General features: G+C 40.9%; 1 protein-coding gene across 1 annotated transcript in view; it reads right to left on the bottom strand.

Annotated features, from left to right (window-relative positions):
* Positions 1 to 20712, bottom strand: part of LOC126176063 (membrane-bound alkaline phosphatase-like) — a 160989-nt gene that overhangs the window by 78102 nt on the left and 62175 nt on the right. Inside the window, exon 4 of the mRNA XM_049923196.1 lies at positions 1050 to 1223. Coding sequence (XP_049779153.1) covers positions 1050 to 1223 — 174 coding nt within the window. The remainder of the gene's footprint in view (positions 1 to 1049; positions 1224 to 20712) is intronic.

Raw genomic sequence — 20712 nt, 5'->3', positions numbered from 1 at the left:
CATATCAATGACCTTCTTCAAACCCCTACGACACTTCAGGAGCTCCGACAGACACTGGTGCAAAAATGGGACGCTATACCCCAGCAGCTGCTCGACCACCTGATCCAGAGTAAGCCAACTCGTTGTGCGGCCTGCGTGCGTGTGCATGGTGATCATATCCCATATTGACATCGGGGTACATGCGCAGGAAACAGTGGCGTTTTGTAGCACATGTGTTTCTCGACGATTTTCTCAACTTATCACCAATACCGTGTCCGCCCCAGTAGCTGAGTGGTCAGCGTGACGGATTGCCGTCCTCCGGGCCCGGGTTCGATTCCCGGCTGGGTCGGAGATTTTCTCCGCTCAGGGACTGGGTGTTGTGTTGTGTTCATCATCATTTCATCCCCATCCGGCGTGCAGGTCGCCCAATGTGGCGCCGAATGTAATAAAACCTGCGCCAAGGCGGCCGGACCTGCCCCGCGAGGGGCCTCCCGGCCAATGACGCCAAACGCTCATCATCATCATCACCAATACCGTGGACTTAATGATCTGCGTCGTGTGTGTTCCCTATGTGCCTATGCTAGTTGCGCCAGTTTTGTGTAGTGCCATGATGTGCGGCCTGCGTGCGTGTGCATGGTGATCATATCCCATATTGATCTCGGAGTACATGCGCAGAAAACAGTGGCGTATTGTAGCACATGTGTTTCTCGACGATTTTCTCAACTTATCACCAATACTGTGGACTTAATGATCTGCATCGTGTGTGTACCCTATGTGCCTATGCTAGTTGCGCCAGGTTTGTGTAGTGCCACGATGTGTGGCACCACATTCTGCAGTTATCTTTAATTTTTGAGAATGAGCGTAGTTATCTTGTTGAACTCACTGAGAAGAGCGATTTTTCACCGCATTTCCGAGGGTGGTATGTGGCTCAGGGTTGGCAGCCACACACTGAGCGTAGATTTTATTGTGCCACTGATAATGCGCATGGTGTCATTTAATACTAAATGCGGTTAAAAATAATAATAAGAAGAAAAGACGGTGTTACACGGTGCGCTCGTCGCTAAGCTCACCTGGGCCCAGCGGGCGATGGAGTTGGTGTGGTACTCCGTGTTGTTCTGCGCTAAGCAGTCTCCGACTGGGACGGCCGCCGACACGCCGATGGCACCCATGTTGGTCTTCACTCCGCCCAGGTAGGCGGTCGCTGTGCACGCCGAGTCAGCCGTCTGAGCATCGACGCAGTACGTCTGCGCACAGACAACAAAACTGTCGTTACACTAGGATTCCGGGTTCACTTACCATACGTCATTGGTTGCCTTACTATATCAATTAGCCGGAATGATTATATATGTGGAAGGAGTATATAGAGGGTTTATACAAGGGCGATGTACTTGAGGACAATATTATGGAAATGGAAGAGGATGTAGATGAAGATGAAATGGGAGATAAGATACTGCGTGAAGAGTTTGACAGAGCACTGAAAGACCTGAGTCGAAACAAGTCCCCGGGAGTAGACAACATTCCATTAGAACTACTGATGGCCTTGGGAGAGCCAGTCATGACAAAACTCTACCATCTGGTGAGCAAGGTGTATGAGACAGGCGATATACCCACAGACTTCAAGAAGAATATAATAATTACAATCCCAAAGAAATCAGGTGTTGACAGATGTGAAAATTACCGAACTATCAGTTTAATAAGTCACAGCTGCAAAATACTAACGCGAATACTTTACAGACGAATGGAAAAACTAGTAGAAGCGGACCTCGGGGAAGATCAGTTTGGATTCCGTAGAAATGTTGGAACACGTGAGGCAATACTAACCTTACGACTTATCTTAGAAGAAAGATTAAGAAAAGGCAAACCTACGTTTGTAGCATTTGTAGACTTAGAGAAAGCTTTTGACAACGTTAACTGGAATACTCTCTTTCAAATTCTGTAGATGGCAGGGGTAAAATACAGGGAGCGAAAGGCTATTTACAATTTGTACAGAAACCAGATGGCAGTTATAAGAGTCGAGGGGCATGAAAGGGAAGCAGTGGTTGGGAAAGGAGTGAGACAGGGTTGTAGCCTCTCCCCGATGTTATTCAATCTGTATATTGAGCAAGCAGTAAAGGAAACAAAAGAAAAATTCGGAGTAGGTATTAAAATTCATGGAGAAGAAGCAAAAACTTTGAGGTTCGCCGATGACATTGTAATTCTGTCAGAGACAGCAAATGACTTGGAAGAGCAGTTGAATGGAATGGACAACGTCTTGAAAGGAGGATATAAGATGAACATCAACAAAAGCAAAACGAGGATAATGGAATGTAGTCAAATTAAATCGGGTGATACTGAGGGAATTAGATTAGGAAATGAGACACTTAAAGTAGTAAAGGAGTTTTGCTATTTAGGGAGTAAAATAACTAATGATGGTCGAAGTAGAGAGGATATAAAATGTAGACTGGCAATGGCAAGGAAATCGTTTCTGAAGAAGAGAAATTTGTTAACATCGAGTATAGATTTAAGTGTCAGGAAGTCGTTTCTGAAAGTATTTGTATGGAGTGTAGCCATGTATGGAAGTGAAACATGGACGATAACCAGTTTGGACAAGAAGAGAATAGAAACTTTCGAAATGTGGTGCTACAGAAGAATGCTGAAGATAAGGTGGGTAGATCACGTAACTAATGAGGAGGTGTTGAATAGGATTGGGGAGAAGAGAAGTTTGTGGCACAACTTGACTAGAAGAAGGGATAGGTTGGTAGGACATGTTTTGAGGCATCAAGGGATCACAAATTTTGCATTGGAGGGCAGCGTGGAGGGTAAAAATCGTAGAGGGAGACCAAGAGATCAATACACTAAGCAGATTCAGAAGGATGTAGGTTACAGTAGGTACTGGGAGATGAAGAAGCTTGCACAGGATAGAGTAGCATGGAGAGCTGCATCAAACCAGTCTCAGGACTGAAGACCACAACAACATATATATATATATATATATATATATATATATATATATATATATATATATATATATATATAGGTGGCACTGGTAGCCACATTCGCCAAATCGTGTAGCTCTTAATCGAGTAGCCGGCCGGTGTGGCTAAGCGGTTAAAGGCGCTACAGTCTGGAACCGCGTGGCCGCTACGGTCGCAGGTTCGAATCCTGCCTCGGGCATGGATGTGTGTGATGTCCCTAGGTTAGTTAGGTTTAAGTAGTTCTAAGTTCTAGGGGACTGATGACCTTAGAAGTTAAGTCCCATAGTGCTCAGAGCCATTTCTTAATCGAGTGGTGACGGAATCGATCTCAGATGCGGGCGTGAGTGTGGATCTAGACCTGTATAAACTGTAAAATTAGGAACACCCCAGCCACATGTATTTTGAGTGTTATTTATTTATGCGACAGTTTCTGCAAGCAGTCTTTATTTGATGAACGAAGGGATCGCGTTTGGTTGAAATTAGGAGTCTATGGATACCAGTTACTTAATGCTGGCAGATATTTCGACTACACATGAGATTCGATTCCTCCTATACCTTGGTTGGGGCTCTGGAGATGGCGCAGTGAAACGCCGAAACTCTTCTCATGAAACTAGACCTATGCGCCCTTCGAGTTATGTGTGCAGTGTTTGCACCTGTTCGGACTGGAATGCTAGCATATCACAAACTATTTTACACTCCGGGCAACGGTTTCTGTTGACAGGCATAATGAGGAAGAACTCCGTTCACAGCTCGTAAAATTGTTCTCTATCTGTAGTTCGTGCGGGCCGCTTTTGCCTCGCCCTGCACTGAGCTTCCCTGTTGTCACGACGCAGGCAAATTTTAAAGAATAGGGCACTTTTTCTCTACCTTTCGCTTGCCATAATTTTGACGATATTCTCTGAATAGTAACTTTCGACTAGGAACGATGGATATACCTACGATCTTTTGACATTGTTCACTTGATGATGTATCTTAAAGCTGTGAAACCGGTCGTGTCTTAACGAAGAACAGTTTTACCAGCTGTGAGCTGAGTTCTTCCTAGCATCATACATGAAGCAAATCAGTTTCTGCTGTAAAACAGTGGTTCTTCAGTTGTGGGTGCGATCACAGTCGGAAAAGGGGTGGGGGGTTTCGAAGTTGAGTAACGTACAAGGTGGGCTAGGTATGTTAAAAACAATGAAAGAAACCACGGTCATATTTTTAGCATTGTTCGAAACGATGTGAGCGATGTCGGCCGTCGATGGAATCCCCCGTTATCAACTGAGCTGTGACCGTACCCCTAACAGTATCGCGCTCAGAGCAAGCTTTGCCTCCTCTATCTCGACGCCTCCGTACAGTCTGTCAGACTTCGCTATTAAGACTTGACTGCAGTACGGAACGGTTCCTGGTAGGTGACAGACATTAAGACACCTGAGGTACATCGGCTGGCGGAGGGCAGGAAGATACGTCAAAGATGAAAACGAGAAGATACGACGAGAACTACTTATAGCTAGGCTTCGTGAAAACTAAATCAATGGTGAAGAATGGCTGCAGTGTGTAAGCTATTTAACCGTTCTAGTTTCTGGATGAAGCCTAAAATGTTAATGATACAAATAGAAACCAAATGTTTTGAAGTAATGAGAAAACAGAAGGATTTTTTCTATCGGGAAGCGAAATAATTTATTGTGTACTGTACCTAGAAGAGTTTTGTGAACCGACCAATGTGACTTCGATGGCCGTTTTAGCCTCTTACCAGAGTTCGCATAGGACTGCTAAATGAAAGAAACTACACACGCTTGCAGAAGCTCAGGTTTTAGCATCAGTGATCGATACAGAATCAAAAATGTCTGGTGACTCATTTGCTCCACAATTGAAAAGCATTCTTATCTCTGCTGATACATCTGGTAGAACAATTGTAGGCATATCTGAAAATTTATTCGAGCAGGTAATCTATAAACTGCGTTAACAACTGTTTTACACCTCAAGTGGACGAAGTGACTGGTATTCGTAAAGATTTGATTGCTTACGTTAGTTTCGCTAATGTCTATAATATTTCTGAGAAATCGCTTTTCTGTGAGCCGACACGGAAAAGACCTAAAGCTCAAACCCTTTTTGACATGATTAATAAATTTTTAATCAAAATGGGATATCATGGAAAAGTGCAGTGTAGTATGCACAGATGGATCTCGGTCAGCGTCTGGAATTCACGATGCATTACAAGCAAGAATTAATGCTAAAGAACGTGATATCACCGGCTGGTAGAATAGTCTGTTCACACAACCACTTTCAGACGTCGAACCATCATCAGGTTCATAAAAATATTCACAGCCGAAATATAATACCTTTTTAAAGGAACACCCCACCATATGACTGTTTTATTGTTAATTTAAATGCAACCCCGGTTTTGGCTTTATACGCCATTTTTAAATATTTGATTTTATATCTTTAACACATATATATCATGACACTTAACATGTTGTCAAGCTCAGAGTTGGCCGTGAATTAAGGAAAATGGCCAGCTTCGAGCTTGACATTATATTACGTGCCCTGCAATATACGGTAAAGACATAAAATTAACTCATGTCGAAACATAAATTACGTCATCAGTCTATAAAAAATGTGCTAAGGAGTGTACTCATTCAAGTTACAACTACAATCGACGTTTAACGCTGTGAACAGATTCACACCAAATAGAAGCGAAAACATATGAGGCAATAAGAAACATAAGGGCCGAAGACGCATCGTCGTCGATTCTGGGATTGTAGCGTGTATGCATACTCCTGACATCTGTTGATCTTACGGTGAATCAGCTTTATCAGTGCTGTGCCCTTACAATGGATATACGAAAATTTGCGAAAAGCCCATTTCTCTGCATCAACTTACACATGGGCCCAAAGTATAAATTTTCATTGCTAAAGGAACGCTCACTGGTTGCACTGAAACCGGTTTCTTCATAAGAGCTGGCAAAAATCAACCTTGAAACATGGAGGCTTAGAAAAACTTGAGCTTTGGTTTAGAAAGACAAGCTTGAAACACGCAGACTTAACAAAACTCTTAAATATCATGCCCGAAGTGAACAAACAGTTTTATCTGAATCTCAAGCCTGATAATGTGCTTAATATAGACGATGATAACGAGGAACATGAAGTGTTGGAATAGGACATAATTATGGGTACGTTGCATTTAGTATGTGTTCTTTAAGTTCTGATTATTGTTTCGCATTATTTATAAGCTACACAACAGACAAAAATACCCTGTTACAACTAGACTATACATGAGAATTTTTGGATTAGCGTTATAAAAATAATCCAGAACGTTAATTAAAATTTCATAATTTTTATAAGAAATAAAGGGGATGCTCAGACTTGGCTAAAAAGAAACAAGTCAGACCTATGAGACTGTTTTTCTAGAAAGAAATTTTCACTCTGCAGGGGAGTGTGCGCTGATATGAAACTTCCTGACAGATTAAAACTGTTGGCCGGACAGAGACTCGAACTCGGGACCTTTGCTCTAGAGAACTTGCCCGCTAAAGGCAAAGGTTCCGAGTTCGAGTCTCAGTCGAGCACACGGTTTTAATCTGCCAGTAAGTTTCAACTGTTTTTCTGAAAACTTTTTGTCTGTACTTTGGGCGCTTAGGGTTTTAGAGTCTCTTATTGAAGATGAAGAAACAGTATGGACTTACTGTATGGTACACCGAGAGGCTCTGGCCGCTAAAATAACGTAGCCCATTTCTTCAAGAGGATGTCGTTATCAGGAGAAAGAAAACTGGCGTTCTACGGATCGGAGCGTGGAATGTCAGATCCCTTAATCGGGCAGGTAGGTTAGAAAATTTAAAAAGGGAAATGGATAGGTTAAAGTTAGATATAGTGGGAATTAGTGAAGTTCGGTGGCAGGAGGAACAAGACTTCTGGTCAGGTGACTACAGGGTTATAAACACAAAGTCAAATAGGGGTAATGCAGGAGTTGGTTTAATAATGAATAGGAAAATAGGAATGCGGGTAAGCTACTACAAACAGCATAGTGAACGCATTATTGTGGCCAAGATGGATACGAAGCCCACACCTACTACAGTAGTACAAGTTTATATGCCAACTAGCTCTGCAGATGACGAAGAAATTGAAGAAATGTATGATGAAATAAAAGAAATTATTCAGGTAGTGAAGGGAGACGAAAATTTAATAGTCATGGGTGACTGGAATTCGAGTGTAGGAAAAGGGAGAGAAGGAAACGTAGTAGGTGAATATGGATTGGGGCTAAGAAATGAGAGAGGAAGCCGCCTGGTAGAATTTTGCACAGAGCACAACTTAATCATAGCTAACACTTGGTTTAAGAATCATGATAGAAGGTTGTATACATGGAAGAACCCTGGAGATACTAAAAGGTATCAGATAGATTATATAATGGTAAGACAGAGATTTAGGAACCAGGTTTTAAATTGTAAGACATTTCCAGGGGCAGATGTGGACTCTGACCACAATCTATTGGTTATGACCTGTAGATTAAAACTGAAGAAACTGCGAAAAGGTGGGAATTTAAGGAGATGGGACCTGGATAAACTGAAAGAACCAGAGGTTGTACAGAGTTTCAGGGAGAGCATAAGGGAACAATTGACAGGAATGGGGGAAAGAAATACAGTAGAAGAAGAATGGGTAGCTTTGAGGGATGAAGTAGTGAAGGCAGCAGAGGATCAAGTAGGTAAAAAGACGAGGGCTAGTAGAAATCCTTGGGTAACAGAAGAAATATTGAATTTAATTGATGAAAGGAGAAAATATAAAAATGCAGTAAATGAAGCAGGCAAAAAGGAATACAAACGCCTCAAAAACGAGATCGACAGGAAGTGCAGAATGGCTAAGCAGGGATGGCTAGAGGACAAATGTAAAGATGTGGAGGCTTATCTCACTAGGGGTAAGATAGATACTGCCTACAGGAAAATTAAAGAGACCTTTGGAGATAAGAGAACCACTTGTATGAACATCAAGAGCTCAGATGGAAACCCAGTTCTGAGCAAAGAAGGGAAAGCAGAAAGGTGGAAGGAGTATATAGAGGGTCTATACAAGGGCGATGTACTTGAGGACAATATTATGGAAATGGAAGAGGATGTAGATGAAGATGAAATGGGAGATACAATACTGCGTGAAGAGTTTGACAGAGCACTGAAAGACCTGAGTCGAAACAAGGCCCCCGGAGTAGACAACATTCCAGTAGAACTACTGACGGCCTTGGGAGAGCCAGTCCTGACAAAACTCTACCATCTGGTGAGCAAGATGTATGAAACAGGCGTAATACCCTCAGACTTCAAGAAGAATGTAATAATTCCAATCCCAAAGAAAGCAGGTGTTGACAGATGTGAAAATTACCGAACAATCAGTTTAATAAGCCACAGCTGCAAAATACTAACACGAATTCTTTACAGACGAATGGAAAAAGTAGTAGAAGCCGACCTCGGGGAAGATCAGTTTGGATTCCGTAGAAATGTTGGAACACGTGAGGCAATACTGACCTTACGACTTATCTTAGAAGAAAGATTAAGGAAAGGCAAACCTACGTTTCTAACATTTGTAGACTTAGAGAAAGCTTTTGACAATGTTGACTGGAATACTCTCTTTCAAATTCTAAAGGTGGCAGGGGTAAAACACAGGGAGCGAAAGGCTATTTACAATTTGTACAGAAACCAGATGGCAGTTATAAGAGTCGAGGGGCATGAGAGGGAAGCAGCGGTTGGGAAGGGAGTGAGACAGGGTTGTAGCCTCTCCCCAATGTTATTCAATCTGTATATTGAGCAAGCAGTAAAGGAAACAAAAGAAAAATTCGGAGTAGGTATTAAAATCCATGGAGAAGAAATAAAAACTTTGAGGTTCGCCGATGACATTGTAATTCTGTCAGAGACAGCAAAGGACTAGGAAGATCAGTTGAACGGAATGGATGGTGTCTTGAAGGGAGGATATAAGATGAACATCAACAAAAGCAAAACGAGGATAATGGAATGTAGCCGAATTAAGTCGGGTGATGTTGAGGGTATTAGATTAGGAAATGAGACACTTAAAGTAGTAAAGGAGTTTTGTTATTTGGGGAGCAAAATAACTGATGATGGTCGAAGTAGAGAGGATATAAAATGTAGACTGGCAATGGCAAGGAAAGCGTTTCTCAAGAAGAGGAATTTGTTAACATCGAGTATAGATTTAAGTGTCAGGAAGTCATTTCTGAAAGTATTTGTATGGAGTGTAGCCATGTATGGAAGTGAAACATGGACGGTAAATAGTTTGGACAAGAAGAGAATAGAAGCTTTTGAAATGTGGTGCTACAGAAGAATGCTGAAGATTAGATGGGTAGATCACATAACTAATGAGGAAGTATTGAATAGGATTGGGGAGAAGAGAAGTTTGTGGCACAACTTGACCAGAAGAAGGGATCGGTTGGTAGGACATGTTCTGAGGCATCAAGGGATCACCAATTTAGTATTGGAAGGCAGCGTGGAGGGTAAAAATCGCAGGGGGAGACCAAGAGATGAATACACTAAGCAGATTCAGAAGGATGTAGGTTGCAGTAGGTACTGGGAGATGAAGAAGCTTGCACAGGATAGAGTAGCATGGAGAGCTGCATCAAACCAGTCTCAGGACTGAAGAAAACAACAACAACAACATTTCTTCATGAAGTATTTGCAAAAGTTAAAGAAACAGTTAATATTATTAATCTAAAAATTCGTAAATTCAAGGCTTTTTCAAGTGCTATGTGAGGAGATGGGTTCTTATCACTCTCAACTGCTCTTTTCTTAGTAATGTTCGATGGCTTTAAAAGGCTGAAGTACTGAAACGAAAGTTCGATCTGAGGAATAAGGTATTCTGTTTCTTAAAGGAGAAAAGTCACTCTCTGGCAGACTGTTTCAGCAACGGACATTTTCTATTGAAAATGGATCATCTCATCGTCAGTTTTGACAAATGAAGTAGTCTAAACACTTCAAGAAAACCAGGCAACTGAAGTATATTAAAAAAAAAAGTGAAGGCGTCCTTATAGAAATCAGAGCTGTTGCGAAACGGAATGGAAAGTGACATGCTAGATTTATTCCCTATTCTAGTGTCAAAGTCAGAGGTGAAAGCTATTCCGATACTTCCAATGGAGATAAAAGCCTGCCTTCTTCTTAATCCTTTAAGACGGAATGTTCACTTCGAAATATATTTAAGCTCCGGATTTTATGAACAGAATTTGATTAAAAATTAATTCAACTTTGCGGCTAGACTGTCATGTCGAAATATGAAACAGCAATAAAAGTTAGTTAATCTTACTTGTGACACTTCACTGAAGAATAAATGTAACGAATTTTTTAACTTTTTTTAAATTTTGGCGACTTATTATCAACAATTTCTATCATTGAGCCAAAATGCAGTGAAGATCCTGAATCCTTTTGCAACAACATAGCTTTCAGAGACAGATTTCATAGATGTCAAAGTTGCAAAGCCAAATTATCGTTCAAACCTAAATGTAAGGAAAGAATTTCGAGTCGCTATTTCTACTGTTACACCACGTCCATAGAAACTTTCTTCTCAAAAGCAGGCTCATTCATCACAATAAACTTTGTAATATAAAATTTTAATGCCCTTGTAATCCTTGTTTTCTGAACTGTACGTGTCGTTCATGTCAGACCTTATGAATAAATGAAAATAAGATAAAGATAATGAACTTTCCGTATTGTCTCTATAATAACTGATTTAATCTTAATTTCTATTGAGTAGAAGTCCATCTAAATTCATGTTCGTAAACCAGAGCATTAGGCAATCAAAATATAAAATCAGGTTATTTCATTAATAATGTGGGCTGGAGGGCTGATACTATTTTTTTCGTGAAAGGGGGGAGGGGACAGAGGAAAAAAGTTTGGGAACAAATGGTCTAAAGTGATAAAGAAGCATCTGTTGGGAAACGGACAGATTCTCTTGGAGAATAAAAGACATACAGATACGTGATAAGGATCTATATGTCAATTGAATTTCGTGTCATTCTTGGAGCAGACTGTCAGTTCTGTATGATGGACAACATCTTGCTGTAACTGTGGATAAAAAATGTAAGTTAATGCGGACAAGCAGAAGAAACATTCGTGTGGTATTCGAATACAGTATTAGGATCTGAGTCACGGTTATTAATTAAAGACTGCTCTGCCCCCTAAGATTTTCTCCATACCTATTGGATTATCCTAACAATACGACGCAATACAAAAACGAAAAAAAATTCAAAATTTTCCTGCTCTGTTAAGTACAAGCATTTAGTGTGTATTGGCAATGTCTCTGGTAGCTGAGATCCGAGTATCTTCGACAACAATATTCCTAATAGATGTGATTTGAGAAGTGCGTCAGAAAGACAGGTTATCATTTCGAGTACTTCACAGAAGTATATAAATCTCGTTCATGAACGTACGGGCAACAAGGTGGTTGTTGACCTAGAAGGAATCGGTGGAGTCTTATGTGGCATATTTGAGAAACTCGGATTTCATTAAGGCATTTATTGTGTTGAGTTAGTTTTTAGTTCTCAAGAAGAATAAAGAAATCTTTGTTGATTGGATGAAGGATTCAGTTGGTGCTAAGTAAAAATAAGCAACTGAGCCTTACCAGCTTCTATCATATTAGTGTGATGGATTTTGATTAGTAATCAGAAAGATAATAACAAGTTTGCTACCACTATCAGACTGAATATACCTGTTTTAATGCAATGTGGCCGTGTTTTATATGTTTACCTTTTGTATTTGCCGCCGATACTCGTTCAATATGTTGTGTAGTTACTGAAATCTGTAACTTCCAAAATTCGTAATCCTCACTGTGACACTGTTCGCAAGTGCTAAAAGTGTTTTTCTTACACTATCATTTAAAAGGTCAATGGAACGAATGTGAATAATTTTAAAATCGAAATTTAAGTCATGAAAAATACATATAGCTTCTTACCTAAAGCTACATTTAATAAAGCATGTAGTATGCAAGTCTAAGTAACCGTAAGGTCACTGGTCCGATTATCGGTGGTTGTAACTTTTTATTCAAATTATTTATTTATTTTCAAATGGAAATGGTAGTTAAGAAATACTGAATCCTAATTTTGTCAAAACAATAACTTCCTTTTATCTAATTACTAATTGCATGAAAATATGAGTATTCAGAATACAATAATACTTTGTAAGAAATTCTAAAAATGAAATAGAATATGAAAACTTTTATATTTGCAGAGCAGTGGTTTCAAACCAGAAGGTAATTACGCCCTCAGAGGTAAAATGAAATCTTCTGGGGAGTAAAAACTAAACGATTCGATTGTATCAGTCCAGAAACTAAATAATCTACAAAATATAATTACAGTCATCATAGTTTTGTAAGACTCTAGTATTGGTTATATACGTTATCTATAACTACTTTTTCTCAGTTAGTAGGATCAATGCGGTGGACATAGGAGTTTATTACATAGTCCACCCGCTACACAAGTATGTTGTCCTTTGTCCCGTACATCGCTGTTGATAAAAGTGAGACATGTACGTAACAAATGTTAAATATCTCAAGAAAATTACTTGTCCAAGCTGCGGATAATACCTTGCAGCAATCCAGAAATATCTTTATTACTCGCTTCGAAACAGATAAATGAATTAATTGACAGCAAAACACAGCAGTAAGTATATAAGGGCTACTACAGCGTTGTACACAGTTTTGTTATTGTTATTATTACTGTTAGAACGGTGAGCCACAAAGCATTAAAAGTCTGAAGTTATCCTATTTCTGTCAGTTCAGAAGTAAGGAGTACAGAATTGAAGTTATTTATGAACAGTAAGTACAGTGTACACATCTGAACTTGTTTGATTGTAAATGGGGCTGCAGAGTGCAGGTCAAGTAAGTGCCACAATGGAGAGGAGTTATGCAGGGGAAGCATGTTTTGTAACAACTGTGTACCCTCACTGTGGTTAGTTTGCTTTCTTTTCTGAGTAGCTGTGGGTAGCACTTGTGATGCACCTCGAATTCCTTCATCATTCATTCTAAGCGATTCACACACACACACACACACGCACACACACACACACACACACACAAACAAACAAATAAACTAAATATCATTCATCTTTAATCATTTTAAAAAGAAAAGTGCTTCAAGAAAAGTCTTTCATTCTGCATCTTAGTTATGTGCTGAAGTTGGTGATAAGGTGGTGGAGGAGAGCAACGGTTGGCGATTGGGGGGGGGAGGAGGGTACTAGCTAATGTCTGTTTGCACTCAGGGTAATGGTCTAGAAACACTGTTCTAGACATTGAACAGTATTATCAATGTACAAAATTTTTCTGTTTATCAGTAAGTCATCTCGCATATCTACACAATATTTTAACTTAACTGTATGCGATTATTAATTAAAATACAGAGATCTGTTTTTCTAAGGGAAATTATTCAATACAGATTCACTAACATTTGCACTTCATAATGAATAAATAATTTACTTAAAAAAGCCTATGACTTCGCAATTGGAAGATCTTTGCGATATGCAGCAACTTGGATGCTGTCACGGTCGTCACGGTTTCGAGATTACATGCTTTAGGAACTGGACATCCATGAACGTTCTTCCAGATCCTGCAAAACGACGTGAAATGGAGCGAGTGGGTGCGATCGGCCACAGGGAAAACTCTGGGGCGCATTAGAACACCTGAAGCCCCACGTAAAGTCAGAATGAAGCAACACATAATAGGAATTCACAGGAATGCTGCTCGTTTTTTTTTTTACCGATCCTTTCGATCAACACAGTATTATTACTAAAGTGCACCGTTCATGGAGGAAAGAAGACAATCTTTCACCGAAACACTAACGGGGACATTTAGTGACCTTGCATTAACGACAGACTGAAAAACGATTCCAGTTCTCCAACGTTTGTCTCATTTAAGGACGGTAATGGACAAGTAAGGAAAATTAGAGATTGTACAGATGCATACAGACTATCATTTACCTCTTGCTAGGTTTGCAAACAGAACAGGGAAAGATCCGGACAGTCACAGAGGGTGGAATTATTGGTAGTTCGTGCGTTACGTTGCCACTTAAGGACACTGCCAACGAAAGGAGGAACGCACTCCGTATGCACACCAGGTGGAGTCACACCAGAACGGTTCCTTCCGGGTGCAACGAGGAACACAGGATGCAAAGGGTGGCTCACGTCGGTACGAATGATGTGTGTCGCTTGGGGTCGGAAGAGATTCTCTCTGGTTTCGAGCTGATATCAGATGTTGTAACGGCTGCCAGTCTTCTTTGCGAGATGAAAGCAGAGCTCGCCGTTTGCAGCATAGTCGACGGAGCCGATTGCGAACCTCTGGTACAGAGGCAACTCACGGGTAGCGGAGGCTGTGTTGCGTGGACCGAGCGGTTTTGTAGGTTAAAGAGTGTCTAGGAAACACAGATAGGGCTTCTTAATGGTTCAAATGGCTCTGAGCACTATGGGACTTAACATCTGTGGTCATCAGTCCCCTAGAACTTAGAACTACTTAAACCTAACTAACCTAAGGACATCACACACATCCATGCCCGAGGCAGGATTCGAACCTGCGACCGTAGCAGCCGCGCGGTTCCGGACTGAGCGCCTAGAACCGCTAGACCACCGCGGCCGGCTAGGTCTTCTTAGCAAGCGGAATAAAATAATATTTGGGTCCTTTTATCGACCTCTCAAACTGAAATGATTCAATTTCTGAAAGACTCAAACAAAACTTTAGTCTAATTTCAAACAATTGGGCTAATTTCAAACAAGTACCTGATTCATACAATTGTAATCGGGTTAATTTTATGTTACTCTCGATATGTTGCCAAAAATACAGGTTTAAATCTGGAGGTACGCAATAAATTTCTTCCGAAATTTTGATAAACGCCTTCGTAGTAATTGGTTGTGAAAACACACGTGTCCTTTTTGCAACAAATAATCCTGAGCTAATAAGTAGCATCAAAACGGATACAGGGGATAGTAAACACAGGCGTGTCGTAGCGAGACTAAATATTGTAACTCCCAAACCGTCCACAAATAAACGAAAAACATATCTATTAAAAAAAACAGATAAAAATTCGCTTGGTGCCTTCCTGGGAGACAATCTCAACTCCTTCCAAATGAACATTGTAAGTGTATACCAGATGTGGCTTGAATTCAAAGAAATACTTTCGGCAGCAACTGAGAGATTTATACGAAATAAATTAACAAACGACAGAGCTGCTCCTCTTCGGTACACAGAATGGGTCAGAACACTGTTGCAGAAACAACGAAAAAAAAAAAGGGCCAAATTTAAACGCACGCAAAATCTCCAAGATTGGTGATCTTTTACAGAAACTAAAAATTTAGCGCGGACTTCAATGCAAGATGCTTATAATACATTCCACAACGAAACTTTGTCTCGAAACCTGGCAGAAAAGTAAGCTAGCTGCAAGACACAATCAACACCTTCTTAACACGATATCAATGAAAATACTTTTGATGGTGCTAGAGCAGAGTTACAAAACAAAGCCTTCCCAAATTCCTTCACAAAAGAAGACGAAGGAAATATTCTACAATTCATATCAAGAACAGCTGTCAACCTGAGTAACGTAGAAGTACATGTTTTCGGAGAAGTGAAGCAACTTATATCACTTAATAAAAGCAAGTCTTCCGGTACAGACCGTATACCAGTTACGTTCCATTCAGAGTATGCGGATGCAGCAGCTCCATACTTAACAATCATACACAACCACTCGCTCTACGAAAGTTGCTAACCCAAAGACTGGAAAGTAGCACATGTCACACCAATATTCAAGAAAGGCAATAGGAGTAATCTACTAAATTATAGTCACATATCGTTAACGTCGACATGCAGCAGGATTTTGGAAAATACATTGCGTTTGAACATTTTCAATTACCTCGTAGAGAACGGTCTATTGACACACGGTCAACATGGATTTAGACAACATCATGCTTGTGAAACAAAACTAGCCCTTTACTCACACTAAAAATGGTTCCAATGGCTCTGAGCACTGAGGTCATCAGTCCCCTAGACTTAGAAATACTTAAACCTAACTAACCTAAGGACATCACACACATCCATGCCCGAGGCAGGATTCGAACCTGCGTCCGTAGAAACCGCGCGGTTCCGGACTGAAGCGCCTAGAACCGCTTGGCCATTAATCGCACTAAGTGTTGGGTGCTGTCGACAATGGATTTCGAACTGATTCCGTATGTCCCCATTTCTAGCGTTCTTTCGACACCGTACCTTACAAGTGGCTTGTAATAGGGTTGTTGCTTGATGAATATCGTCTCAGTTATTTGACTGGATTCGAGATTTCCCGTCAGATAGGTCACAGTTCGTAGCAATTGATGGAAAGTCATCGAGTGAAACATAAGTGATTTCTATTGTTTCCCAAGGTAGTGCTATAGATCCTCTGCTGCTTCTTATCTATATAAACGACTTAGGAGACAATCTGAGCTGTAGTCTTAGGTTGTTTGCAGACGGTGCTGTCGTTTATCACCTTGAAAAATTATTAGAAGATCAAAACAAATTGCAAAAGGATTTAGAATATATATCGGTATGGTATGAAAATTGGCAGTTGACCCTAAATAACGAATAGTGTGAGGTCATCCACAAGAGTGCTAAAACGAATCCATTAAACTTCAGTTATGCGACAAATAAATCTAATCTAAAGGCCTTAGTCAACTAAATATATGAGATTTACAATTACGAACGACTTAAAATGTCGTGGGGAAGGCGAACCGAAGTCTGCGTTTTATTGGGGCAGAACACTTAGAAGATGCAGCAGATCTACTAAAGAGACTTCCTACGCTATGCACGGCTGCGCAGTCTGGGATCCTTTCCAGATAGGGATAACGGAGCACATCGAGAAAATTGAGAGACGTGCAGCACGTTTTATACTATCGACAAACAGGATAAAGAATATTACGGACATGAGACAGGATTTGGGATGGACAATATTAAAACAAAGGCGTTTCTTGTTGCGGCGGTATGTTCTCAGGAAATTTCAATCAAAACTTCAGTCAACAACTCTCTCTTCCGAATGCGAAAATGTTTTGTTGGCGCCGCAAACGTACATCATAATAAAATCAGGGAAATCAGACCTCGGACATAGACACAGAGGTATTCGTTTTTCCGTGCGCTCTTTGAGAGTCGAATAATAGAGATTTATTATGATGATGGTTCGATGAAGCCTCTGCCATTCACTTACGTTTGATACGGAGAGTATCCATGTAAATGCAGATAAACTGTTCGCCATGCTACAGTATAACCTCATCTTTCTTCCAAGCGTGCTCATCTTGCAAGCTATGCAGGAAAACTTATCCGAAGTTTGGAACGTCGTAGATAAGGTACTGGTGCAAGCAAAGGTGTGTGGCCGAATCGTGAATCGCGCGGTAATGGCTCAGTCGGTAGAGCACGTTACCGCCTCAGGTAAAGGATCCTGATTCGAGTACCAGGTCGGCACAAAATTTTAATCACCCATGAAACTTCGAAATAACGCTAACTGTTCTTGTCATAACAATTACTGATCACGTTACTGTTTTCAGGCAGGATTTTCAGATATCTTCAACGTCCGTTTTCAGATTAGAAATGGTAACCTAAATTCAGGAGGAAGAGAATTGATTATAGATGTTAACAAATGAGAAACTCTTCCCAAGCTGTGTTTACTAGTTAATCATGACTTACCACCTTATTCGTGAGAGACATGCATTTTATTTTCCATTTTTCAGCCAAACTTGGTATTAACATACTATCAGCAAATATTTTCTCCATTTTTCCCCATACAATTCTCTGCATTTACTTCATATAAAGGAGAAATCTTTGAATGCAAATACTGCTTCGCCATTCGTCCTTATCTCATCGCATCTACGTTAACGATTAAAACGCTTTGACAAATGTGCTCCCTAGTTCGAAGACTTGGTTAGTTCCAGGTCGAAGTAAGATGGTGGTAAAAATATGGAAATACCAAAAGCACAACACATTACTTTGCCTAATATGGTGTAGGAAAACTGTTGGAATTCAAAATAGCTTCCAGTCGTCGGGGAATGGATAAATGCAGTTCCTCCATGGTTTTCTAGGATATCTGCAAAATACTCACAAGTACCCGTAACGATGAAGAGGTGAACAGCCATCACGTAACATCATGTCCAAAGAAGACAACAAAGGCTGAATAATGATGCGATTAGGTGACCATGATGGTCAGGGAAGATGCGACCTATTCATCCTCATGCTTACAAAACCAACTGCGGAGGGCAAAAGCTGTGCGAACAGGTGTTCTGTCGTCTTCAAACACGGCATCACCATTCGGGAACAAACATTCCACCACTGGATGGACCGGATTAGCCTATATGACCAAATAAACTTTGGCGGTAATACGAACCCGCAGAGTAACCTTGACGCCTATGGATTATCACGATATGGCTGCCCAGATCATCACCGAAGTCTCGCCATTTATCACTCCTGGGACGCAAAGTCGACAGAAGTTGGAAATAGTGTGAAACAAGACACATCCGCTCAAATCACTGTCTTCCATTGCTCCATAGTCCTGATTTTAGGGCTTCGGCACAAAGTTCTCATGTTACGCGCATTTGCATCACTGATGATTGGCTCCGGAATTCAAACTTGCTCTGCAATTTCTTCTTTATGTAGCTCGATTCGTATTGTACTTTGTGCTGACAGAGGTAAGTTCTGCACTAATGTTTGCACCTGCCGTTCTCTCATTTCTAGTCTCAATCCTCTTCACTGACAGTGCCTCACAGTCACTCAACACACTCTTCCATCCGCATTGTGACTTAGAGCGTGATGATTCCCCGCTTTTCTTATCTGTGCCTCTTGAACCACCGAGCACCTCGGATACTTTGGTTAAGGAAGTACCCATCACAAGAGCACCAGTAATTTTCTCACGTTCGAATTCACATCGCTTCGACATAATGCACTCACAACAAAAAAAGAACACAGTTCTGTCCACGAGTAACACATGCAACATGTTGAGGACGATGTACAGGTACCGTCAATGGTGAAATACAATTGTGCGAACGGCAGCACTGGATAACACCTGAATTTATGTTCATGCATGCTCTTGTCTACATCTAAATCTACATCCATACTCCGCAAGCCACCTGACGGTGTGTGGCGGAGGGTACCATAAGTACCTCTATCGGTTCTCCCTTCTATTCCAGTCTCGTATTGTTGGTGGAAAGGAAGATTGTCGGTATGCCTCTGTGTGGGCTCTAATCTCTTTAATTTTATCCCCATGGTCTCTTTGCGAGATATACGTAGGAGGGAGCAATATATTGCTTGAGTCCTCGGTGAAGGTATGTTCTCGAAACTTCAACAAAAGCCCGAACCGAGCTACTTAGCGTCTCTCTTGCAGAGTCTTCCACTGGAGTGTATCTATCATCTCAAGCACTGGGCGAACAAGTGTACTGTAACCTACTTCCTTTGTTTCCCGACTGCATTTTCTTAGGATTCTTCCAATGAATCTCAGTCTGGTATCTGCTTTATCGAAGATTATTTTTATATGTTCATTCCATTTTAAATCACTCCTGATGCCTACTCCCAGATTATTTATGGAATTAACTGCTACCAGTTGCTGACCTGCTATATTGTAGCTAAATGATAAAGGATCTTTCTTTCTATGTATTCGCAGCACATTACACTTCTTTACACTGAGATTCAATTGCCACTCCCTGCACCATGCGTCAATTCGTTGCAGATCCTCGTGCATTTCAGTACAATTTTCCATTGTTACAACCTCTCGATATACTACAGCATCATCCGCAAATAGCCTCAGTGAACTTCCGATGTTATCCACAAGGTCATTTATATATGTATTGTGAATAGCAATGGTCCTACGACACTCCCCAGCGGCACACCTGAAATCACCCTTACTTCGGAAGGCTTTTCTCTATTGAGAATGACATGCTGCGTTCTGTTATCTTGTCGCCGTGTTACTATATTTATGTCCAACTTCTGTATTACGACCAACGCGAGACTTAACGATTATTATTAGTTTCATTTTTCTATTGTGAAATAGTGCAACACCTATTTATTTCGCTACAGTGTCCGCCTCTGCTATATCAAAATTCTGAACTGCTGTTTCTCACTGTACAGATTTTTGCCATTTACAGGGTGTTTCAAAAATGACCGGTATATTTGAAACGGCAATAAAAACTAAACGAGCAGCGATAGAAATACACCGTTTGTTGCAATATCCTTGGGACAACAGTACATTTTCAGGCAGACAAACTTTCGAAATTACAGTAGTTACAATTTTCAACAACAGATGGCGCTGCGGTCTGGGAAACTCTATAGTACGATATTTTCCACATATCCACCATGCGTAGCAATAATATGGCGTAGTCTCTGAATGAAATTACCCGAAACCTTTGACAACGTGTCTGGCGGAATGGCTTCACATGCAGATGAGATGTACTGCTTCAGCTGTTCAATTGTTTCTGGATTCTGGCGGTACACCTGGTCTTGCAAGTGTCCCCACAGAAAGAAGTCACAGGGGTTCATGTCTGGCGAATAGGGAGGGCAATCCACGCCGCCTCCTGTATGTTTCGGATAGCCCAAAGCAATCACACGATCATCGAAATATTCATTCAGGAAATTAAAGACGTCGGCCGTGCGATGTGGCCGGGCACCATCTTGCATAAACCACGAAGTGTTCGCAGTGTCGTCTAAGGCAGTTTGTACCGCCACAAATTCACGAAGAATGTCCAGATAGCGTGATGCAGCAATCGTTTCGGATCTGAAAAATGGGTCAATGATTCCTTTGGAAGAAATGGCGGCCCAGACCAGTACTTTTTGAGGATGCAGGGACGATG

Source organism: Schistocerca cancellata, chromosome 3 (assembly GCF_023864275.1).
Source record: "Schistocerca cancellata isolate TAMUIC-IGC-003103 chromosome 3, iqSchCanc2.1, whole genome shotgun sequence".
In the NCBI taxonomy this organism is placed as follows: Eukaryota; Metazoa; Arthropoda; class Insecta; order Orthoptera; family Acrididae; genus Schistocerca; species Schistocerca cancellata.
The sequence above is the reverse complement of the archived record's forward strand: the minus strand, read 5'-3'. Positions and strand labels throughout refer to the sequence as shown.